The 25,821-nt window shown below is 40.0% G+C and overlaps 1 protein-coding gene across 16 annotated transcripts in view; it reads left to right on the top strand.

The window, feature by feature from the left end:
• The window catches only part of IQSEC1 (IQ motif and Sec7 domain ArfGEF 1), a 348,634-nt gene that overhangs the window by 271,976 nt on the left and 50,837 nt on the right, over positions 1-25,821 (top strand). For 3 of the 16 annotated variants that reach the window (XM_055710365.1, XM_055710358.1, XM_055710357.1), the window contains exon 1: positions 8,730-8,893. The exons of 10 other annotated variants lie outside the window; for them this stretch is intronic. In XM_055710365.1, the coding sequence (XP_055566340.1) occupies positions 8,829-8,893 (65 nt within the window). In that variant the 5' untranslated portion in view covers positions 8,730-8,828. Of the gene's footprint in view, positions 1-8,729; positions 8,894-9,461; positions 9,481-9,756; positions 9,775-17,934; positions 18,017-25,821 lie in introns of those variants that run through there. 3 more of the 16 variants (XM_055710364.1, XM_055710363.1, XM_027812964.2) reach the window with 3 other exon arrangements.

Raw genomic sequence — 25,821 nt, 5'->3', positions numbered from 1 at the left:
CCTTATAACTTTCTTCATACTCATTTGTTTAAATATGCAGTCAGTGAAAAAGTGATTTCTCTACCTTAAAAGTGGATTTCGGTCCTTTTTTTTTCTGTTTTTGTAATTATATATGAGACATTTCAGTGATGCTTGTCATTTTAAACTTAGTGCTTGCTATCAAAATAAAGAACTGTAATACAATCTGAGCTTCAAGTAGAAAAATTGCCGGGTTTAGAATGGCACTTGCAGAAAGACAAGTAATGGAAAATATGTACTTCTGCATGATTCTCCATGTAGCACATTATACTGAGCCAGATGCCACAAATGCTGGTAGAAAGACAGTTGTATACAGCACATAAATCAGCAATGTTCAGCTATTTAATATTGACAAGCAATGATTTTCTCAAGCTTTTAGTCCCTATTTCTGGGGTTTGTAATTCTTTCCCATTTTTGTTCAAAGAAACACAATTCTGTATTTTCCAGAATTAGAAAATAGTAGTAAAACCATGTTAAAATCAGTCATGTATTTTTCTAATTGACTTCAGTGTGTGCACAAAACCCCATGTGCACGCAGAAGCTCACTCATCTTCCTAAATTTGTGAATCGATCGAACGGGGAAAAAAAATTAGATACCAAGCCAACAAATCTATGCTGCTCTTGGGGATTGAGAGCTTTTGAGATGTTGATGACGTGAAGCATAACTAAGCATTGTTAATCGCAGCTGTCTGTTAATCCCAAAGAAATGCATTTTGCAGAAAGCACATTATTACTGTCATAAAATGAAAGCAGAAAAAAAAAAAAAAGAGGAGGCTGTGGGGAACCTTCTGGTATAGCGTATTTTTAAAGGATGGTTCAGTTTCAGTTACTTTACACAGGGTGTTTCAAGAGCATTAATACATGGTGTATTGGCTACCTGCATTATATGTATCATCTCAATGTTCATGTTCTGTCCAGCTTCATTCAAAGATATTTTATTCAGGGACAACTACTGCATAGGCGGTATATGGAGTATCTTCTGGTGTCAGTGGATTTTTCTCATGGCTTTCTAACAGTGGTACTTTGGAATATTAAAAACTCCCAAATCATAATGATCATTCCATTCTGGCCCCGTTTAGAGACAACACCTAGAGGTAAAGAGTGAAAGGGATCTTTTGCTTTGCTTTTCTCTTGCACCTTACGTACATACTCCGTGGGTCTTACTGAGTGCTACGCAGGGTGCAGCCTGGTCAGATGTCTCTGCCCGATGCAGGGTGAAACACGGAGGTGAACACAGGCACCTGCCAGGGGGTGGGGAAGGTGCAGAGGTCAGAGGAAGGTAAAGCCGCTTCTTTCCATGGCAGTATTAGCTTAATCTGACGGTGAATCTGCACCGTCTGTGGTAAAGGAGAATTACTTTACCTTTTCATTCCTTTCTTGTGATGAAATTACAGTCTGGAAACAGACTTTCGCTGTGTGAGGTCTGCTCTTCCAGAAAATGAGGATATATTCCTTACATCCTGAGTTTCTCAATATTGAGCCACGTGGAGGTAGTGCCTACGATCCTTGTAATAGCACCGCACGCACAGTGAGTGAAATGCTGGAACCTGGTGACTCGGTGTTGCAGATGCTCGGGTGAGTCCCAAGTTGTGGGAACTCTGGATTCATCGGAGAACATGGCCCTCCACGTGAGGAAAACGAAGGAGCCGCTCTCGTATGTGTTTCACTCTCTTGTATGTATAATGTATCAGCAAACTTGCAATTGCAGTCGTCTTGTACTCGCAGACCAGAGTCCTGCTTTTATTGCCCCCAAGAATGCAGGTTAAAGGTTTCCTATTTACTGCATTTTGCTCTACAATTTCTGGCAATAATAGAGTGGCCGCCTTGGCTTGCCGATGAACTCCTTTGTAAAGGGGCTCTCTGGCTCCTTGTCAGCCTCTGTACTTTCTCTGGGGGATTTCCAAGCATCCGCTATCCCTTTGTCCATGGATTTGTAAGAAGAAAGTGTTGTCTCTTGAAGAACCACGGCTCAGCGCTGGTTGCAGCTCCTCAGGTTTGCTTCCACCACTGGGGTGAATCATGGCAACGTTGATGGCTGATGAAAGCCCCCTACTAAATTTTTTTTGAAAGGGAGGGTGTATGGTATTGGCACACAAGAAGTTGTTCCACGTGCCTATGGATCTGTCAAGAGAAATTTCAAATATCTTGATAGTAGTATAATGAAATGTCATTACCTAGTAACTGATGAGTTCTGTGGGAAGTTGAAACCATCTTGCTGTGAGCTGCGCTGTGGGGAGCAGAGGCAGGACCAGAGAAGATGAAAACATCAGCTCAGAAGCAGCGTTGACCGGTGTGCCAGAGTTCCCTGGGAGAAACACCCGGCTACTGTACTAAACAAAAGCTCTGCCTAACGTTACTTTTTCCAGGGCTCTTCCTGTGGATGTAAATAGTCCGTCAGTGCTGTAGTGCACCTAATTAATACAGTGTACAATAGTTCCCCACCCAGGTGAGGGTTTGTAGGATCAACTACTGACTTTGAGGGACAAAACCAGGTAGAGTATTGACGGCAAAGAATTTTGAGGCAGGAATCCTGGCTTTGGTCTAATGGTTTGACTGTAGGCTCTTCAGACTGTAGACTGAACCCTCTTCATGTATTGTTTTTCTCATTGCTGAGATTTTGCATATGTGTGTTACAACTTGCTACAGTTCTGCAGGGTTGTCTGGTTTGCGTGCTTCCACACTGGATAAAGCAATGTATCTTAGTGTTCTGAAACATTGGTATCATTGTGGAATTTCCTTTTTTGCCCAAAATCAGGCCTCTTACCCAAATCTTTTAGCCAGGGCTAAGGAGAGAGTTTGGTGCAGAGCACAGCCTTCCACTGGCAAGTTTTCTTCTGAGGGGCTAATAACAGACCCTTTTCTTTTCTCCTTCTGTGGAGCTAAGTGTCTTGTCTTAGGAGAGAGGATAAAGAAGCAGAACATGTAGATCTGTTTCATTTTTAGTTCTCGCGCTGATCTGCAAGGTGACTGTGAAAGGTTAATCTCATTTTCTTCTGCAATGGTTTATAGTCTTTGTGCTTTGATACGCCCATCCTTCACGTAGTGATAATGCTATTTTATATTTTGTAAAGGTGGGGGGGTTGAAATAGGTAGTTGAAAAGTACAGTTTCAAGTTGACAAACCTTGAAGTCAGTGAAGATTTCCTTTGCCTTAAATAGGCTTTGGGTCTGTTCTTAGGAGAGTAAAATGACTACAAAGATTTGTTGTTTTGCCTTCTCCATAGCAACCAACAACATAAAGCCTTTTCCCAGATGTGTTTGTTTAAAGGCTTTGTAAGTTCAGCTTCAAAAAATGACCTGAAGTTGTAGCTATTGTTTTAATGCTTATTTTTGTATATCAGCATGAAAAAAATAAATTGAACTAGTATGCAGCCGTAGGAAATGAAGAAATGTGTATGAAAGAAGATGATAAATCGGGTTTTGGGTGGGTTGTTTCGTTTGTTGGTTGTTTGGGTTTGGTTTTTTTTTTGGGGGGGGGGGGGGGACACACAAGACAAAACTGGGATAATTACAGTAACATGTAGCTTGTAAAGAATTCCTATTTATACATATTTGAGAATTCCTATGTAATTCCAGGTCATGTGGGAAAATTATCACAGTATACTGTGTTATATACAGTTAGAGAATCAATTACTGTTTGTTGATAATTCTTATCATGCACCAAAAGAGGTTACTGTGAAAGTGCATCATGCTGAATGTCCTTGAAACTGATATATCCCAATATTTTTTTAATGAACATTTAGTTTTTGTTAGATATACAGGTAAGCATGGGTGGAGGGAGAGCATGAGAAGCAGAGAATTCATCATGGGAGGGAGGAGGTGGAGGATCTGTATGGGTTAGTGTATTTTTTTCAAGGGATGAATTGGATTAATATCCCCCCACAGCCCACTGTGAGAGGAAAGACACGTATTTTTATTCGTTTATGCATTTTATTGTACAGTGCTGTGTGGCTGTATTTATACTCTGCAGGAAGAAAATGACTCCCTAGTAGTTTCTTCCATTTCTTTTCTGGGTAACCCTTTGCTTTTATTCAAGCAAAATGCGAGACAAATGCCTGTTTCAGCCTTTTAGATCTTGGAAATAATGGTGTATTAAATGTGATTAAGTTAGGAATTACCCTTAAGCAGGGTCATAATTACTGTAGATTTAGATGGCATGTTATACAAATTGCTGTGTGCTCATAATTACAAATCGAGTTTGTTGAACTCTGGGGGTTTATAAACTTTATCTTAGCTATTAGCACATTAAATAACAGTGATTTATATAAATTATGGGATAAACCAAAATTTCAGTGTTGTGCTTAATCTAAGCTTTAATTATATTCCTGCATTGCAAATAAAATACAGTTAACTTTCACAGGGAAGATTGGATAGTCTTAACATTCAGTGCTGAGATATTGTTAAACATGGTAACACTAACAAAATTGGAGCCTGGAAGTATGTCAGTCGTATTTGCTGGGCACGCTGGCTGAAAGCTACGGTGGTATAAAGTGGACGCACTCGCAGTTGCAGTGAATGAGCTGGCTGTCAGCAGTAAGCTCTACCCATGCTCAGCCAGCCTGCTTGCTTCAGAATTATTTACCTCGAATTCCGGACTGATCCAGTGAGCCTAACTTCATCGTTTGAAAGCTTTGTTTGCATCCTCTTGCACAGAGATTTCCTAGTGCCTTCATTTTTTCTTAAGTCAAATTGATCTTTTTTGCCGTGGAGGAAAGGTAACTCTGTGTTGTACTGTTAGTTGTGCTCCAACAAATTGCCAGGAATTAAGGATACAAAGACACAAAAAATTACTATTTCCTTACTTTGTGCTACATATTTCTACAGTATCTTGGTGGCAGCTTTAATGCTATGTAGGTGTCAAAATAGCAGTGGGAGAACAGCAGCATATGTAGCCTCTATATGTCCTACTGGTTCTGCCAAAGCTTCCTATACAAAGGGCAGATAAATAAAGTGGTGTAGACACCCACGTTGGCTCTGTGTTGTTTGCAGAGCCTCTCCTGCCCATCTCCTAAGGCCTGAAACGCCACCTCCATATGTTTGGCATAGAGCATAAGCACTGCACCTATGTAGTCAGGATAGCACAAAAGTGTAGCTATGCGCCACCAAAAAAATTGTCCAAAAATATCAAACCTAGATGTCTATGAAAAATCACTGCCAGTTACCTGAGGGAGACTGGATTGTGTGCTATGGATTATGGTTCAATGAAGATGGTTCTGGAATGCTGAAACATAAATGAGAAGTCTCTCCAAAAATAATTGCATCAGGCTGCCTTGACTTGGAAACCACAATGCCATCTGCATAGTGCAGCAAGGATTTGGTTTTCTGTGTTTAATTTTCTTCATTGGAAAACATGAGAGATCTTAAAAATGTAAATGATTGTGGCATTTAATCTTTACTTGGGGGTCTGAAGACTTACTGAAAACGTGAAGTGATTTTATAAAAACTTTGTAGCAGAATTGTTGAAACAAAATTGAGAATTCTAGATAGTTGATATTGGGGGAGCGGTGGGAGCTGTAACAATTATCCAGGTAGTATTTGAAGTGGGACCTGCCAGTATTGCTTGGTTGGCTGCTTACCTAGCGCGTTCATGTCTGCCAGAGGAAGGTTCTGTTTGAAGCGGGTTCAGGAAAGCACGTTCTTCAGAAAATTCTGACTGCTTTTGAGGTCAGAGCTTCTTGAGAATCCACCCTTCCTAGTACATATCCGCCTTCACAGCCCACACTGAAACCGTCTGCGCTTGGTTTCTAAATGGAAACTGGTTTCCAAAGGAGCAGTTGACTTCTGTGGACTGCTTATGTCTGCTTTGGGTTTGTCTCTGTTTACAAGTAGAGATGAAGCTTCATGCAGGAGGGCATTGAGTCAGGACCAGAAAAATGCAGGATTGTTGTCTATGCCAGAACTTCGGCAGGGAAGACTGTCTGGGTAACCATTGGATGTTGAAAGTAGGCGCTGAGGTGTAAATAGTCTCTGGTTATAGACTTGCAGTGACATTACTATCAAAACAGTCAGTGTAGGTGTGTCCTTCCTGGACGTATTTGAGTTTCACTGAAAGCTAGTTAAACCCAGGCTCATCGGAATCTATGCCTAATGCTTCCTTAGGAAACTATGCAAAATGCACACTTGATCCAAATGTTTAATTGGGTTTAAGTAAAGTTGCTTTGATTATTTTTATCATCCAGGAAGATGTGATCAGCTCTCGTGGCATGTATTGTAAATAAGAGGTATGTTGTATATACAGCACAAGGGCACAGCTGGGCCTTTCATTGTGCTCTTTCTTGTACCTGATTCGTTTGAGCAACATTTTTAGTTTCTGTCTAAACTTCTGAGTTTTCCCAGACTTCAGAGATCAGCCAGTGCTGCTTTGATGTGCTGGAGTATTTTCATTCCTAAAAAAATACAGTGCAAGTTGCTCTGTCTCTACACGAAATTGCACCAAATATTGTGCATTATGAATGAAGCCTTTAGTAGTAAACTTACCAACTCCCCCCCCCCCCCCCCCCCCCAGGAATGGCTCGTGTTTTCTTAATTAGCTTCCCCTTCTCCAGTACCTTGGCATCTAAATGAAGACAAGGAGTGTCTGTGGTTAGACAGTTTGCCCAGCTTACATAGACTTGATGCTTATTTTGATGAAAGGAAACTTAATTTGGAAGGCAAGATGTTTTGACAGTTCCATGCAACAGGAAACCCAAAAGCTGAAACTTGTCTTGCTTCCTTGCATTATTACAGGATATTAATCATATGGGCCTTACTATTTTTTTGAAACACTAATTCCTTTGTACCTGTAGGTAGCACTATTTATCTACTGGTTTTACGGTGCAATTTCAGCTGTTCTTTTGACCTGTAAAGCTAAAATTGCTGGAAGAAGCGTCTACCAAAGAAACTATGACTTAGCAAATACTCTTCAAAATTATTTGCGGTTTAGATGGGCGGGGGAACTCGGACTCTGTTTTGAACAGGAGCAGAGAGCCGATAAGGTGGTGTTCCCTGGGGACAAGGAGTTCTGGGACTGGCTGACTCCTTAGTTCTTCAGCACTTGGGTTAACCTTTCAGATACACTGCAAACCCTTCTCTTTACTAGGCTTTGGGGGAGAAAGACCAGGGCAGCATCATGAAGCAGCAGCTTTTTTGTTAAAACATTTGTGTAAAATGTTCTTGTGTGTAAGAAAATTATATAAATTCAATGTTCTCATTTGCAGGTATGTGGTTTCTACATAAGAGGCGTATATGTAATTTAAAGCACCTTTTACGGTATTCTAGGAGATGAGATGGTTTTTGTTTAGGAGTTACTAAGTTACAATTAACTCTGTTTAGACTTGATTTCTTGCAGTACTTTAATCACTGCATGGTGAATCTGCCTGAAAAAAAAAATTAGGAAGGATAGTTATTCATGTGTCAAATACTGCAATGATGAAATTCAGTTGGTGTGTTGTGGGCTTTTTTTTGTTGGGATTTTTTTTTTTTTTTTTTAATTCTAGTGAGGAATTCTTGCTTGCCAGAACTAGCTTTACCATTGAGCTACCATGTATTTGGAGATTTCTTTCCATTCCCATTTAAAAATGCTGTGAGAACACTGAGGACATGGTATAGCAAAATCCATGAGCTTTCTAGATCAGGTTTCAGTGGAGCAACAAAGGATAGTAATTACAGTCTTTTTTTAAATACTCAGTTGTTGTGGTTTTTTTTTCCTGAAATCTTGATTCTGGTAGGTTTGGGTTTTTTTAAATAATAAATCAACCACTCTTCCCAAAATTGTTCTCCTGTCGCCAGGCCTCTACAGTGCTTAATGTACTGTATTTGCCTTCTGTGTGTTTCATGCCACTGGTTCACATTCTGCCTTGCAATTGCAAACCTCAAACCATCTCACACTGGTGCAACACATATAAAACCAGTGTTTGATGGAAGTAAATAGGATTTGGATTATTGTGCTTATATTCAGAACAACAACAGGGAAGTTTAGATGCTGTTGTTTTGAATGTGTGTGATGTTGATAAAATTGCTCCATTTCCTCACCTAGTCGTGTGCCTGGGAGTAAGCGTAGGGGGAGAGAGATGGAATATTTGCTGCCAGCGCAGCTGCTGTCATTGCCTCAAGTCAGGGTTGTGGGGGTTTTTTACAAGTTAAATTCTTGCTTCACTTTCTTATTCTGGTGCATCTGAAATATTTTTCGCTGTGCTGTTTCGCGTTGCTCTTTCCACGGATGTCTCCGGGAGTCTCCCAGAAGCCTTCGACAAAGCGCAGCCACCCCCGCCTCGGGGGAGCGTCACCCCCTCCCTCAGGTGCCTCCCCCGGCTGGCTGCGCTTCTTCGCTGAACGTAATTCAAAAGATAATTGGGTATTTATTTTATTTTGAGCAGAGGAGTTGGGCGGGAAAACAGCTGGACGCAGCCTGACCGGTGCCTTCGCTCCGAAGGCAAAGTCTGCTTTAAAACTTCTCCCTGCCTGCCGAGGGGCTCCGGGAGCCGCAGCTCGGCGCTTTGCGGGAATTAGGGGGGTCCTGGCCTCGGCTGGGCGTGCGCCGCGCTCCCGGTTCCCAGGGCCGGGGCGGAACTCGGCGCGGTGCGGCCCGGCCCGGCCCGGTCCGTCAAGCGGCCGCCGCGGCCTCTGGCGCCTCGCGTTCCCCGGGAAACCGGCCTCCGCGCGTGCGCGCGGGCGGGAGCGCGCGCCCCCCCCCTCCCCTCACCCCCTCCTCCCCTCCTCCCCTCCTCCCCTCCCCTCCGGGCCGTGCGCGGCCGCTGAGGGGAGCGGGCGGGGCGGCCGAGGGGCGGCTATGGTGGCGGCGCCCAGCTCCCCGCCTGCGACTTCGGCCCAGCCATGTGGTGCCTGCACTGCAGCGCGGAGAGGACCCAGTCGCTGCTGGAGCTGGAGCTTGACAGCTGGTAAGCCCAGCCCGAGGGGCGCGGGGCGGGGGCGTCCCCGGGCGTCCCGCTCGGCGGGGCCCCCGTCCTGTCACACAAAGGGCTCCGTTCCGCCGTTGCCGGCCTCGCCGGTCGCGTTGCGGGAAGCTGTAGGCGGGGGGAGCGGCGGCCCGGAGCCACTGCCAGCTGCGGGGGGCCCGGCTGGCGGTCGGGGATCCCGCTTTGCGGGGTGCAGGGGGGTGAACGCGGGCGGCCGCGGCTTGGCGGTGCTCGGGAGCCGAGGGCCCGGGACGGGGAGCGGGAAGAACTGCGGTGCCGCCGGTCCCGTAGGAACAAAAGTTTGAAACCCCAAGCGTTTAAGCGTAGTACAGACGCGGGCCCGTCCGCCCGCTGCCGGTAGCCGGTGGCAGGCGGGGCCGTTACGCGGCCGGCAGCGCGCGCGGCCGCCGGGACACCTGTGCGTGCGCGGGGCGGGTGCGGTGCGGGGCGGTCACGTGCCGTGTCACGGCGGCGGGTCCTGCCGCGGGCTCTCCTGTCACCCACCGGGGGCACCTGGCCCTGGAGCTGTCAGCCTGGGAAGCTGTCCCGACCGCACGGGCGCTGCGTAGGTACATGATCCTTTGCGACTCGTGCCCTCAGCGAAAAAAAAAAAAAAAATTAAGTTCAAAGGCCTTTAAAGTGGGGGTACCGATTAACTGACGGCAGATAAACAGAAAATGGGAGTCGTCACCTTCATACATACCGTCTCTATTGTTACGATGTTGTTTACTGCTAAAATAACATGCATCACATTACAAAATGCAGCATTCTGTTACATGAACCTTTTGAAAACTAGAAGTACAAACCAGTTGGTCTTGTGCAGTATCGCGTGTAGATTATGATAGACTAAAAGAGTTGTTCCGGTAAGTGGGCTTGCTAAGTAAGTTTGTCTCCAATGCGTGTGAAAGTTTAGTCCACCGAGCAATTAAGTGAAATTCTGAGCTGATTGACTCTTAAAGAGATAATCAATTTAAATCAAGCTAGGCAGTATCTTAAATTGGATGTGTGCATGTGTTTAAATTGGATGTGTGCATGTGTGGAAAAATATAAAAGGAGGAAATTCAGCGTAACTACGTATGAATGCAACAGTGTCTTTTCTGGAAAATAAAGGAAAAATGTTTTTTGATTAAGAAAAACTTTTTATAGTACAGTTTAGTCACACATTTAATAATGCTTAAGCCCATCTTTATGCTTAAGGAAAATAATAAAGTTGAGCTTGCAAGTTCCCTGTGTGGAATTCGGAATGTTTGTGTATGCGAGTTACATTGGATGGCTTGCTTCAAAATGAAATTTGTAGATGTTACTTTGGTGACAGATTTGCCTCTATTCACACAGTTACGTTCTGCTATTCAGTCATTGTTTCAGACTGTTTTTCCTCCATTTGCACATTGCTATGCACTTCCTTTCAGTTAAACTTGATTATTCTGCCTGGTGTGTTAAAAGAGGAATTGCTGAGTACTTAGTTTGGATGGTTTCATGTATCTGTGTCTATTCTTGTGGCAGATATCCTTCATATAAACACAGAATTAATTACATCTATCTGGCCTTTGGGAGAACTTAAGCCATGCTGAATACAATGACCCATTTCCCATTTTACTTCCACTTTTGTACCAGATTTGTTTTGTTGTAGCAATGTCCTGTTCTAGTTCCTGAAATGGCAGATATCGAGAGTACTGTTATATAGTAGTCAGCTGGGTTTTTTCTCTTAGTTAAATAGGTGCTCAGTGTTGGGATTTCATGTGCGAAGTCCTCTATTATCAATTTTTTTTTCTTATTTCTGCTAATCTGAAATAATTCATTATCATCAAAGATATTAACTGTAGTACAAGATCTGGAGCTAACCTGTGAAAATTATAGCACTCAGTGTATCAACAGTGTTTGGTTGTTTCTTCGCCCCCTTAGAATATTCGGGGTGCAGTTAACTGCAGTTAATAATCTGGTGCTGTTAATAAAAAACTTGCAATTCAGTTATGTAGAATAATTTGCAACTTGTAGGTAAGGAAGCCCAATAATTCAGTTTTTTACTTAAAAAGTACAGATACCAAGTTGAACAGTAACTGACTTGTTCTTGTTACAAATCTGTATTGGAAGGTTGCTGGGAGTTTACACAGTGAGTTACTACTGGGCAAGTGGACTTCTTTGCTCGAGACGGTTCCCTCACTTCCAGTTGGCAGCATGTTCCCCTTGAGAACTGGGACATGATTTCTTAGGATAGACAGCCCCTGTGGCCTTCCATGGTTTTTCTCACCCTGTGACCATTTCGTATTTGCAGAATGCAAATTCTCTCAAGAGAATTGCTTTTCTATTCATGTGGCCATAGAAAGTATTCTTCCAAATGTTGACTTTTCATGAGAATCACTTCCATCACTTGGAGGCTGGGATTATTTCATGCCTTTGAGGATCTAGAGGTTAGCTGCTAGGACTTCAGTGAAATAACTACTTTGAAGCAACAGTTTATTTTTATACTGGTCACGTTTTCTCTGAAGTGTAAAGATGACAATTCAGAGATCAAATTTTCTGAAGAGGAAGATCTCATAACTGTGTAGCTGATTAGTACACTTATGTGATTACTCTAATTATGCCTGCAAACTGTGTTTGCCCTGAAGGCCAATATGAAGTAGCTGTGAATTATAAAAGCTGGCCTAAAAGTAGCCAGTCCTCTGTTGATGGATGCAGGGTGTCATCCTGAACCAAAACCAATGCTTGTGGAGATGCTACCTGCAGGTATTTAACATCTCGTCACAAACTGCAGTTGTGCTTCTTGATGTTTAACACCATGATACTCAGACTTCAGGTGTCTTTAGCAGAACATGGTAAAACAAGAGTGCGAGAAGTGAGAGACTGCTTTCCTAGTAAAACTTTTCCTTTTGCTTACTGCTTGGTGTCCCAATTGAAATTCAAGACACTGCATTGCCTTAACTTTATAGCCTCAGCTGTGTGGCGCTCAATGAGTAAAACTAGATCTAGCCTGATACCAGATCAGCTATACTTTGGAAATATTCATGCCATAAAGATGTCCTGGAAATCACCCAGTAGACCTTCATAGAATCTCAAGATCCAAACTAATGCACTCTCTTTGTTGTAAACCCATGCAGCTTGCAGTTTCTGCATGATTCTGACAGGTGCAGGGAAATTGTTCAAGTTACTGTATTTTTTAATTTTGCATTTTTTTTAAAAAAAAAAACCTGTGAAGGGCCACAATTTGAAGGGGAAGAACCCACTTTGTTGCTCTGACCATTATGATACATGGATATAGATCAGCTGGGTGGCTGTACCTATTGTGCCTCTTCATTGCAAGGATTTACCATAATTTATGAAGGATGTTAAGGATGCAATTTTCTTGCTCTTGCAGCATTTACATAGTACTTTTTCTGTCAGAATTGATGGTGATTTTATCATTAATTTCAGAGCCAGGCATATTTTAATCACAGTAGCTGTCAATCAATTATTGCTTTTTAAGTTTATTTAATGACAGAACTGCAGGAGACCTCAAAAACTGTAATCAAGATGGAGCCCTGATTGCTCTATTTGTTACATTAAATGTATGAGGATGACCCTTAACCCAGACACTGCCTGATCAACGGAACAACTGGAATTATGAAGAGGTGAATCATGGGTTTGGGGAGAAAGTGTGCTCGTGTGATGTTTTCGTTAACTGTGCTTTGTTTAGATGTCATTGATATTTAAACAGAGTATGGGCCATAAGCCAAATTCATAATCCCAAGTTTGCTTCTATATTTCTGTTGTCTGAGAAGGCTGAGTAGTTATAATAGCAGAATCAGGCCCTGAATTTGGAAGCGTATTTTTAGCATCCTGCATATTTTCATTTTATGTCAGAGTTTGTGTAAATACAGATTTTGTTTAATTCATACATCTTTGTTATGCAAAAATAGTTACTGAATGCAGGCTTTATTAGCAAGACTTATTAACACATAAACAGTTTAGTTACATAGCCCTTCTTGTGTCTTTCAGGAATTTGTTTGAATTTTATTTGGAGGAAGGATGATTCTAGTTAGGATACAGACAGAGATGGCAACTTTACTGCACTGCTGTGATTTGACTCCAGGTTTCCAGAGAAGAACAGATGCTGCTTTAATCCACTGTAGCACAAAGCCTTAGTATTATGTTAAAGGGGACTGCAAATTTAGCTAAATAAATCTTCTTTTGCTTCCTTTCAATAGACAAAAGACTAGAAACATTTTCATGAAATTATTGTTAAGATGCCTTTAATAAAAATAAAGTAAAAAAGCCAAGCTTTGGTATGATAAAAAAAAAATCAAACCCTTTTTTCCCTGTGAGAGAAAAGCAGAAAATTAGAATGAAGGACTCAATAGCCTGTAATACAGGAAATTGATGTAGTATATCTGTTAATCAGATTCTTTCAGTAGTTCAGTGTCATCCGAGTTAAACTCATGCTTAAAAACAAAGGACCCAATTCCCCATTGCCTTATGTTGTGCAAGCACAACAAAATGCAGCAGTTGTAATTTGGCTTCCTTTTACAGAAATGCCTACATACAGGAAAGGGCACTAAAACAAGTTTAGCGTTCTTTTTCTGCTGGGTACTTGCATTGTTGAGTCCAAAAAAATTCAGTTGCCCCTAAAATTCACCAGATTTACAAGGATGGATGTGTCATGAGTTTAAATGTTTTGGTAAGAACAGAGCAAAAAAGCCCTTAACTTCCTTCTGTTTGTTGATATATACATGGCCTTTCAGGTCATCTTTATGCAGTATGAAGGAAGCAAGGATGCAAACCTGATGGATTTCTGTTGCAGGTTATATTTGCAGCCAGTCCTAAAACTGCACTACAGGAAAGTTGACAATTTGACTTTAAATTAGTGTCCACTCCCCACCTTTACAGAAGAAAGGACCAAACACCATTTCAGATCCTGTGGAAGGTGAAATACATCAGTGGCTATGGGCACTGTAGCTTCGACAGCTGCACTGCATGTAACTTGAGTCTAGTGTATTTCTTTTAGAGTAGCCTACAGCCGTAACGATTATAGTTGTGATCCTTTCAGTTTTCATGAGTCAAGTCAAGGGTAGGCCATGTCAGTATTTGCACAGAACTCCAAGGATAAATTTTCGGGAAGGAATGGATTGTTTAGTTGGAAGCACTCTTGCCTTTAAAGATAATACTGTGAAGGACAGGGTTTCCCTCATTCTTTGTGGAGGTTGTGCTGTGGAAGTCATCATTCAAGTGAGATGGAGAGTAGTGTTCCTGATCTAGCTGCAGTTCCCAGGGGTCTGGCAGTACATAGAACAGAACAGGCCTGCATAAACCCCTCACTTTCTGGACGTGGTTCAGGTTCATAGCAGTTTTTTCTCTCAATCTAACTTCCCTCTGCACTTTCAATTGGTAATAAAAGTTACCTTTATTTTTCTTTCTTACGTGGTTCTGCTTTATTGTAATGTGGAGTGAAACAGCTGTTGAATTTCCATTCTAGAGATGTCTGGGGTGATTCTCATACTTTGAGGTTAACATTTCACAGGGTGTTGGATGGTAAATAATATTTTCAGCTGTTCGGAGATCCTTGAAAGAAAAACAGTTCATTATTGTTGTTTATGTAGACTTTTCTTACATTTTATTCTGTGAACCTTGTTTAGAAGATACCAGTGATGTGGACCATTTAGTAGAAACTGGTTTCAAGGAGGAGCTGATTGTAATGCTGCAGGTTCTGTGAGAATGGGACTTTACATCTAATAGTTTCCTATTAATAGTAGTAGTTAATGCTTTTGTGAAATTGGGAGAGAACAGAGGATTGGCCAGCCTTAATGGGAATTGTCCCAAATGATGGCAATCTGTTGCAAACATGGATTCTTTTTTTGTTATTAAAATGTGATTGAGATGTTTGTGATTAGGTTAACCTAGAAGAAAAGAAATATTTCAGGTTTTCCAGTGCAGAGTGATACACAAGATTGTTTCTGACTGTCTTTTGGTTGACATTTTCGAAATATATCTTTGCACAGTATTTTGTTTTCAGTTCACAATATTGTGACTCTTGTGTTCAGGAATTGGACTTGTCTTTTCCTGAAAGACCGTTTTCCATTGTGGAAAGTTCAATGAACTAAGCTGTGGTAAAGTGCCTAGAAATTCTAACAGTGATCCAAGTTCTGTATTTCAGACCTGATGTTCTTTTGTGGTTGGCCAGCCCCACGTGCAGCCCCCTGCTAAGGCAAGCTGCATCAGCAGAAGTCAGTGCAGATTGTTGATGCTTCTGGGAGCAGGAGTTGCAGAGGCGTACCAGACGTCTGTGTGCTGCATCGAAATGAAGCTGCTATATGCGGCAGTAAAACCTAACAGTTACTTTCATTGTGTGTATGCGCAGTAAATACTCTGTTTTTAGGTACTGATTGGGATAGGTGATAAAATTATTTAGAACATAAAACTTAAAATTTGCTAATAGTTAAGTTTTGTAAGGAGAAAGTTCTCGCCTGATAATAAGCTTTGAAATAGCATGTATAGGTTTCCAAGATAGAAATTGCTACCTGTGTTACTTTTTTATTGTGATCAGTGAGGTGGCTCAGAAGTCCTGCTGAAAGCCTACATTTAATTCCTCACTAACAGAGAAAGAACTATGAAATATATGGACTCAGCATAATGGAGAGGAAACGTAAAAGGAAGGAAGTTTGTAAATAAGAAAAAGCATCTGTCAGCTCTTTAAATGATTTAGAGGTTGTAAGCAATCTTCTGAGGTCTCATTTTTTGTAAGATTGAAGATTTACACGTAGCAAGACGCAGAATATCTTTCTGAGTATGTCTGCAAGTAACTTCTGTATTCAAAGGCATTGCCTTGAACCTAAGTAACTTCTAAAACATTTTCTTTGCTACCAATCTCTGTACTTCAAACCAGATCTCTTGCCATTTTGTTTCCTTAAACACTGTGTTCTGTACACTTTGATATAAACCTTAGGTGTGATGCAGGGTATAAAAATCTCACTTTTATGAGGATGCCTGTGTTTAAGAACTGGTTAGCAGTGATTCTGTTCAGTAAGTTGCAAAACAGACCTCTCTCGGTGTGTGCAGAATGCTTAGGGCCAGTTCCCATTCTCACTAACTTGGTAGCAACACTCCACACTTCACTGGAAGTAGGAACAGGGGTTCTATGTGCTCATCCATTTTCTTTCCTACCTGGAGAAAGTTTCCCATGCCTGTTTGCATTTATATTGAAATTACGTTGTTCTCCCATAGAGAAAACTAGTAGGGTTTCTTTGACTTTTGGTGGTTGTTTTTTTTTAGACTTGGCATGACATAGTTGGCAGTCAAAATGCAGGGTTTGTGCAGTGTTTAAAATTGAGTGGTGCTTCTACATTGTATATACTTCTATGTTCAGTTAGATTAGTAAAAGGTCTTTCTTTGATCAGACTTTTTGGATTGGCTTTTTAAAATATGTTGCTCTAAAACCTTATAAAGTTTATCTGTAACTTCAGAAAGGAGTCAAACACTAGAATTGAACAGTCCTTTTCTTTCTGATTTTAGAAGTGGGAGAACTTCAGCCAACTATTTCTTAAGTCTAAGTGAGAGAGCAAAGTTTCTCACATTTATCAGTGACATTGTTTTAAAGCCCACCTCATTAGATAATAATGATATATTATTAACTAATTGAAATTCAATCCCTTAGTTGTTTTAAATAGGTCTTTTTGTATAATATTTGTTTGCTACTTAAGTGAAAATATGGCCTAAGCAAATACAGCTGTGATGTGAATTTACCCATTATAATGTCCAATACAGAAAGATGGCTTTGTTGTCATTTCTGCTGTGTGGGCTCTCTGTGTGCTCTTTGGTTTATGATGATTCTTAATTTCCCTCTGCCCAGGCACACAGATATACTTGAAGGGAAAAGCTGGCCTGCCCAAAAGTTGTTCCTAGCTCTATACTGCATCTTCTTTGTAATAATTTGAGATAGATAAGGGGCCCAAAACATTAACATGAGTCAAATGATAGGCTTTATCAAGTATATTTGATCTAAGATGAGAGGATAGTTTTGTTCAAAGTATGGACTTTCAATGCCTGAAACATTTATTTACTCAGTAAACAAGATTTCATTGAGGATCTTTAAACTAATTCATGTTTATAAGATGTGGAGTTATTATATGAGAGGAGAAAGAGGAGCATTATCCACCAAGACCTGAACAGGGAGAGGAAACTAGTATTTAGTTTACTACAGAACCTAACTGCCAGCAAGCTGGTTTCTCAGCACTGTTGTTCTGTGTCACCTCTTCCTCTGGTGGGCTTGGCACAACAGCTGAAGCCACGACAGAGGCAAAATAGAAGGACGGCTGGTACAGGACACCGAGGATTTTTGCATTATCGCAAATGCTGCTTCAGCTGTGCATGCAAATCAGTTTTTTCTCAGCTGCAGAAACTAAATCTTCATTTTTAAAATTAGCGTTGCATAAAGGTCATGGCATGATATAAACAGTAGAATGTGTATTAATATCTTACTATCTTAAATACATGCCATGTGTAGATATGATAAGTAAGAGGATTCTGGTTGCTAAGTGGTGTATCTGAATAAATAATAAATTGTTGAGGTCAAATTCTACCCCAGCTGCATCGGGAGACTCCACAGATTTCTGAAGCTTATCCTGTTGTGTAAGAGTTTACATAGCAGGAACAGGACAAAGTCTGCAGTGGTAGGTAAACCTTCACAGATCACAGATTTTGTTAAATGGTCAGATACTGCAGTTACACTTAAAAATTTTTAGCTTCATCTGTATAATAAGCTTAGCATCCATGACATTTTCTGATGTTGGTGTGTTTTGGGCTGACATATCAAGAGGAGGAGCTTATCATAAAAAACCCTCTAAAAGTTTTGAAAATTGGGCTGATAAATTTGAGAACTCTTCCTTGAGCCAGAAGCCTCAAATTATTACCATAGTGATCCATTTTTGAAAGAGGTTGAAGTATGGAATACGGTCATTGCTGAATCAACATATGCTGGGTGATGATTAACACAGATTAGCAGAGAACGTAATGTCTGTCTGTGCCTGAGATAGTCTAACATTTGTAAGCTGTAGTCAAGTTGTGTCGATGCTGTCAGTCTCCTTTGTTACTTTCCAGCTGCTAAATAATGAAAATAAAACACAGCTTTGCCTTCAGCAGGTAGGGTTCGTAAGGTGCTAAATGGGTGAGGGTGGGTTGGTTGGTTGGTTTGACCCTTCTGTAGTAAATACCTGTGTCTTGTAGCCAATATGCTGCCACTGTTTGACTTAGACAAAGGTGATACGCGAGGTGTTTAACCTTTCTTCTCCTCCTTGGAAGCTGAAGATAAGCTCAAGTAAGCTCTTTTCAAATGGATATTCTTAGTTCTTAAATCTATTATATAGGTCGTTCCCTAAAATGGAGAAGTTGGGTAGATTTTTGTTTACTTGTCTTGTCTTGCTGGTGTGCATCTCCATTTCAGAAGAGACGGTGCATTAACTCCTACATTCTGTTTTGGCATGGAGAAAATAATTTTTCATCTTTCTTCCCCTGCTCTCTGCTACTACTAATGGCATATAAGACTGGGTCAAAATGCACTTTAAAAAAAAAAAAAAATTAATGCCTATTATGGCGTTATTTAGTGAGAATTAAAATCTTGGTAGTATCTGAATGAGTAGATGTTGGGGTGTTTCTGTAATTTTGAATCCAGGGCTTAGAGCAGAGAGGGAATGAAGGTTTGCAGTGCACATGGTGGTGCTTGTCTGTGGGGCTTTGGTCGCTCTTGTCAATGGTTGTCAGACTGTTTCAACTTAAGCTGGCTGTTACTGGCGGTCTTATTGCACAGAACATTACAGTATGAAGTGGTTGCTTTGTTAGTGTTCGCTTCTGAGACACATGCAAATTTTGTCTGGATATTTCTTGCAATGATTTTTAACTTCAGTAAGATGAATTACCTGGGACATTACTTTGATGTGCATTCAAAGGTTTTGTTGGTTTCTAACAGAAACAGCTGAATTGAGAGTGCATTCTAAGTAAAAAACATTGGTCAATATCTGGATCAAAGCTTTTGCCAATGCCTGTGAATACTGTTGTCCATCATAATGGCTTTGAACTTTTGACAGTGTATATTTGAAGGTAGATTGGTTTGTTAATGCTATTGCATTTATTGAATTTGGGGATTTGTATAAGTTCTTAATATGATTGACTTTTGTTTACTAGACAGCACAAAACAGACACGTCAATAAGAACTAGATTCTAATCTGTTGCAAACTGTACTGAAAATATATTTCTGCTCAAATGTTCTCACTCTATTGGGGAATATTTTAAGAGCTGGGGAAAAATGCTAGAAAGATAGCTTGTATGAACTACGTATGTCTAATTTTGCATTTTAAGTAACTAACTTTTTGTGGAGAGTAATTTGAGATAATACAGTGCATACATCAGAGCTTTAATGAAATACAGCTCCTAGTTTATAGCAGAAAGCACCACCGGCACTGAAATGTAAGCCAGCTTTGAAGCTGTGGGGTGTACCTTTATGTCAAATGAATGCTTATGTTCGGATTACCTTGTGTATGGGGAGTCATAGTTTTAGTTAGCAGTGTTATGCTGGCAATTGTCACAAGATTTCACGTTCAAATGAGGACTTTGTTTCACGTGTAAAGACAGAGTTATATGCAAGAAATTAACTTTTGTAGAGGTTCGTTCCTGTGTGGAATGCCTAGATTTTTGCCATTTAAATGGGTTTTTTTTCAGGCTTTATGTTGGAAGTGTCTGACCACACCAGCTGCTCCAGCAGCTGCCATCATGCTTCTCTCTGTTACTCAGAGTTAGTGCCATGGGAGACTTCTGGTCTGCATTCTTTGAGCAAGGTAGAGAATTTGGATCTATTTCAAGTGGCTATCTATAATTAGGAGTTTAAAGATTCAAACTCTGATCATAACTCCCAATCTTAAAAAGAGATAGTTGGTGTAAAACGGATGCATAGCAGTTCTTCCTTCCTGGGCATTTGAGCCTATTTATATAGGATATTTATGTAAATAAAGGCAGAAGTTTTACTGGGAATCATGTTTATGAAATGAGGTTTTAATACAAAAAGCTTTGCTCTTTGGTTTGTGTTTAAATTAATCTCACGAATCATATGGCAGAGTCCCTAGATATCTAGATAGTTCAGCTGTAGATACCATGTTAATGTTTATGGACAGGAAAGTTTGGGACAAAGGAAGAAAATAAGCTTGCAGAATTGTTCTATCTGTAGATAGGACTTAAAGGGAACCAGGTTTTCGTATGTTTTTCCTGAAGGGGGGAATAAATGGCATGGATTCAGGAAGAAGCAGGCAAGGCAGAGAAGGGATCAATTTGACTGAAGAATTTCATGAACTACTTGTGCAAATGCTTCACTGTTGCAAAAAATAAAATAAACTTGTAAATCCTTCATTAAGTTCAACTTGAATTCCAGTTATGCAGAAAACCTGGAGTTTTGACTGCTGTCTCTGGCAAGTGATACTCCACCACAGCCATGCTTCAAAAACTGCCTGCTTCCTAAAGACCAGAGCACTTGTAGTGTCGTGGCAAAGCTGAGTGGTTTTATCATTGTCATGCTGACTAGAATTTTAAGTTGGCCATGTTTTTCTTACTGTATTCATATTACTTGTGCATACTTTCCACAATTTAGAAGGAATTTATTCTGTGTACCTTTGAACTTTTGAGGATCTAAAATGCTATGGAAAAATCTTTATGATGCAGCAGCACAAAGTGATTATATTGTCATACTTCTCTTTATGTCCAAAACAAATTTTTTACAGGATGAATATAATGCTGATTGGTTCTCATGCATGTACCATCCAGTTGTTAGGGCCTGTTTTCAATTTCATGTCTTTGTATTACACTGTTGAAAGTCCATTCTAAATGAATGATGAAAATAACTAGTGATTTCAGAGAATGTTCACTGGTAAAATAATTTCTCAAGTATTCACACTGTTTAGCTGGGAGGGTCTTTTGGTTCTATTTTAAAATATTGCATGCAGTTTTGGTTTGGCATTTACATTATTTAGAAGCATGTTGAATTCCTTTTTTGTGTTTAGTTCCAAGCTAAATCTGCAACATACTGGTTTGAACATTTGGATGATTTCTGTAAGCATATGTTCTCATTATCTTTGTATTTTAGTCCTACAAATGTACTGGGACACTTTACTACTTCCAAACTGTGAGGTTTCTGGGGTGAGTGGGAATACTGAATAATTCCTTGCATCTGATGTTGTTACATACTTCCTCTTTATATGCATGTAGTTTTGAAGATAAGGTACTGGGCCTCAGTAAAAAGGCAATTTTTGCATTTCTGGTTATCATCTCTCCTTCGTAGTATAGCCTGTCTAAGAAGTAAATGCTTGTGCCTGTGGATCCAAACATGCAGTTTCTCTGATGATTTTGCAATTACTGTCAGTGGAATAAAGTCTATACTTACAGAAAAAGTGTGGAGTTTGCTCTTCACTGCAATTTAGGTCTTGAGTACTCTTTCCAGTATTCATTTTGAGCTCAAATATTGACATTTTCTTGCTTTTCAAAATTTTGTCTTTATTGTGCTCATTTTTGGTTTTGCTAAGATAATAGTTAGGCAAGATTTGAAGGAAAAGGAAGGTGTAAATATAAAAAAAAGAAAAATAAATCAAGGAATAACAGTAGGTATTCAAAGAACCTGAATAATACATTGTTTTAAAATGTAATGGTGGTTTTAGTGTACTGCTTACTAAGTACAGCCTTTGTGATCAGAAATAATAACTGAAGGTATAAAATGAGAGACAGGGGAGAGAAGACTGCCAGGTTTGTGCTGCTAAAATGCCCGGAGAGGAAATGTTTTGTTTTGGTCATGGCTAACCACGCAACTAGGTTTGGTGATTAGATGGAGGGAAGGAGGAGACAGAGCTTTTTCTTATTAGGTAATTCTTGAAATTACTTTAGCACCTGAATAGTGGGAAATAACTATTAAAAAAAATTGCCTTTTTCTAGCTAGCAACATCATCTCCTTCATGTTTTGTAAGCATGGGTTTATTATATACTACTTTAGTCCAGCGATACAGCCATGTACCGTGCTAGTCAGGTTTGAATTCTAGGCAAATTAGTTAGAAAAGCAGCTTTTGGCAGCCACTGTGTGCACATTGGTGTGAGTCTTTGATTCAGACAGAGCAGTGAGCTTTGATTGTGTCGCTGTTAGAGAGCAATGTGCATCTTAGCTGCACTGCGGGGACGACCCTTATCTCACCGCTCTGCTGATGAAGCCAACAGATCCCACTTGCATGCATGTATGTCACTTCAGCTGATGTATTTTAATTTTAAAGTGTTTGCAGAGTGTGTGACTTAGCCTTCACAGGAAGTCTAGACCCATACACACAAAAAAGAAAAGAAAATGCCTGAATCCATCTATATTTGGTATTTAATACTGGTTTATAGTCATTAGTAAAATTAATCTGATTTTCACCAATAGTTTTATATATCCATTGAGATATGTTAGAAATACTGTACCCGGTCTGTTTCTTTTTTTCTGTAAGTCTTTCTTCTTCCCTATTGTTTCTTGATACAGTGGTGTTTTGGTTTGTTGTGGGTTTTTTTTAACACTATTACAAGTTGAGGTTTATGCAGGAAGAAACTTCCAGTGTTAATTTCTGATAAAATTCAGCCCTGATTCAGTCAGGGCTGGCTGCTCTTTAAAAAAGTAATTGAGGTGTACAAAACCCCAAAGATTTTCCATGGCTCTGTGTTAAAGTTTGTTCATGCAAAGTCATATTAATAGTACTGATTATTTTTAAATAATTAATTTCCATTTTCACTCTGTAGCTGCTCCATTTGGTGCTTCTTTGTAAAATACTGGCAAGCAACCTTTTTCTGGCTTGGCACATAATGAACGTCTATTTTCTGCTGAAACAGGAGTGTGATAAAACAATTGGAGTTCATAGAATGAAAGGTTAATTTCAACTGTTTTGCATTCTCCTAATATTACACAATTGGGATATGCAACATACTGCCAGGCTGCCTAGTAATATGCCATCGCATAGTGCAGGGAGATGAACCAAATTTGTCTGCTGCATTATTTTAAACACTGAAATTATCAGTAATTCTACTGAACACGTATAGTAGGTGGCAGATGCCTCAAATTAGAGACCTTTATTAAGAAGTTTGGTCTGCTTCCAGTTAGGGCTGTGTCAAGTGTTATATTCTCTATTTTTGCAGTGTATTTAATGTACTTCATTTCTTACGCATCTGCCAAAGACAGTGTGTGCAGGGTGGCTACTGGAATTGAAGTAGTGCTGGAGAGGTGTCATAACTGTTCCCCTTGTCATTGAGGACTTACTCTTAAGTTTTGTTGCAAACCTCGAGCAGAATCCTTGACGTTTTTGTGTGGCTGCATTTTTAATAAGTAGAAGATAAAAACCACCCTTGTGACTGTGCAGCGGCTGGCTCGTGGTCTGAGTCTGTTTTGAAGCAGAAGTCTATCTTGAGAGTGTTCACTAAAAAGGATACATGGGCAGGATGATTCTCAATTCCCTGCTTCCGTACCACGATGTTCTGTGTGCACTTCCTACATAGTGGAGCAATACAGCTTGTCGTCCTTAAAGCCTCACGCAGGTCATATTTGTGGAAATACTCTTCCCCCCCCCCCCCCCCCCCCCCCAAGCATATGTAAATTAATAAGAAGTAGAAAGCAAACTGCTTTACTTTGTCAGTGGAGTTTGATTTTTATGAAATAACTCGTGTGAAGCTTCAGCTGCTCTTACAGGACAAGGAGGAGCTGAATGGGAGAAAGCCTTCAAATATACCGTACAGACTGTGCATGCTTGTTTGCTTTAAAGGGCTGTTGTATTGTTGTGCAGGAGGCTACCTGTTGTAAAAGATAATTACTTCCCTGTTTCAAAGGTCAGATGTGATGACAGGGAATAGGCCTGTGAGCAAAATGAGATCAAGCATTACAGTCAGTCAAGGATCATGCTTACGTCTGAAAAAAAAATATGAAAGACTAAAAATAAAGAAATAACCCTTTACTTTAATCAGAGCCTCAGGCAGACCCCCTTCCATTTTTTTTCTGATTAGGCCAGTGCCCTTTTTGTTGATGAAAATTAAAGTGATCCATTGAAGTTATCATTATTAAGATGTCAACATGAAATTATAATCAATGTGGAAGGGTTATTAAATAGTTCACAATTTAAGGGCGAGGAAGGCAGAAAGTCATAGAACCTAAGAAGGGGGAATAGTGATAATGCCTGACTTCCTGTTAAAAACAAATTTACCATGGCTGTATGAAAAGTCCTTACAAAGAAGCTTGTGATGAGCAACCTGTGAGGTACAAAACAGTATGGCCTCATAGTTAGCAGAACAGAGAAATGTATTTCGGTATTTAAAGAGAGAATGTGAAGCAGTTCAGTACCTTACTAATTTCTTTAATGGATACTTCAGAGAGAATGATTTGTTTGTTTTTAATGGGTGGTTACACAGTTTCAGTGTCACTAGCAAAGCTCTGGATAATTTATCATTTTTGAGTTGAAAGCCAGCTGTATCATGGAGGGAAAGGGATTCGTTTCCTGTCAGCTTCCTTTTTGGAAAAAGTAATGAGTGCACACTGAAAATATTTCCAGCTTGGGTAAAGTATGTTTGAAAATACCTTTTGGGCAGAGTCATATTTTGATGGGCAAGGAAAGAGGACTTGCTTCCAGTTTTACATGTTTATAGAAACATTTTGAGAAATCTAAGGGGCCTTTTTCTCCTTTGCTTTAAGAAGTACACGCTGTTCAAGCTAGGAGAGTTTTGCCAGTGTTAATCTTGATCTCTTCTGGCACTGTGGTCCAGTGGAGAACGTTCTATCGGAAATCGCTCTGTACTTTGAAGGGATTGCTGTGGTATGTGTATGCAGCAAAGGTCACAGCATTTCATTGCTGAGTGACAACAGGAGCGCTTCTTTTTTTATGTTCACGTACGTGTAAGTGAAAGCAAAATAAGAAATACGGGGTGTGGTGGGAATGTGGGATTTGACTCTTTTAGAGTTTGGGTGTACCTGTTCCTAAAACAAAAGGTAGTGGAGGTGCTGCAAATGTTTATATTCATGCATGTGTGGAGTGTTTACTAAGTCTTTTGAATGATTAAAAAAGTAAAATTTTGTTTTTCTACCAATGCTCTGTGTACACAGAATAAGGCAGATAGTAAATATTTATGTGAAACATATGAAAAAGATGGAAGAGTGCATGTGCATGCCCTATTGCAATGTGAGAATGCCCTACTGTAAATATAAAACAACTGCAAATTACTATTAGTCATCACTACTTCAGAGTAAACCTTGACTAGGACTCAGTTTTTAAATGTTTCCTGTTGTGTACAAGTCTTAATATAAAAGATTTTTTTTCTTTCCTTTATGCCTTAGCAATAACAGCATTCATGTGAAAACAAAGTAGTTTATTTGCCAGATAGCTCCTATTGCATTTTCCCTACCTGAAACTATTTTGCTTTCGTTAGCTAGAAACACCATCCCTTGGGATGCTTTACTACAAAGCATGTCAACAGTGTCCCGTGGGAGCAATCTTTCACTAACAGAGAAACAAATTAGATTTCTCCTGTAGGTACTTTTTCCCAGCTTCAGTTTCTAGAAGCATAGTAGCTCACGAGATCCATTAAGTCCCAAATCTCCATTGAGTAACATGAAAGTAATCCTTTTATGTCAAACTGTAATATAACAGTAGGAAAGTATTGCTTTTATTTGTCAAAGGAAGGAAAGACACAAATAAGCACTTGTCATTTTGAAGTAGAACAACTTGGAGAAGAGCAGTTTTATAAGAAATTATAAGTTTTATTTTACACAGTGGTTGCTGAGTGACTTACTCAGGATGTTATTAGTAATTGCTGTATAAAGTTAAATAACAACAAAATGTGCTGGATGTCTACATAAAATGATACTAAGTAAAACTATGCTATTTGTTGCTGAGGATTTTCCTACAAAATACTCACCTGAG

This window comes from Falco cherrug, chromosome 4 (genome assembly GCF_023634085.1).
Source record: "Falco cherrug isolate bFalChe1 chromosome 4, bFalChe1.pri, whole genome shotgun sequence".
Taxonomy (NCBI): Eukaryota; Metazoa; Chordata; class Aves; order Falconiformes; family Falconidae; genus Falco; species Falco cherrug.
Note: the sequence above shows the minus strand (reverse complement) of the source record. Positions and strands in the feature narration are given on the sequence as shown.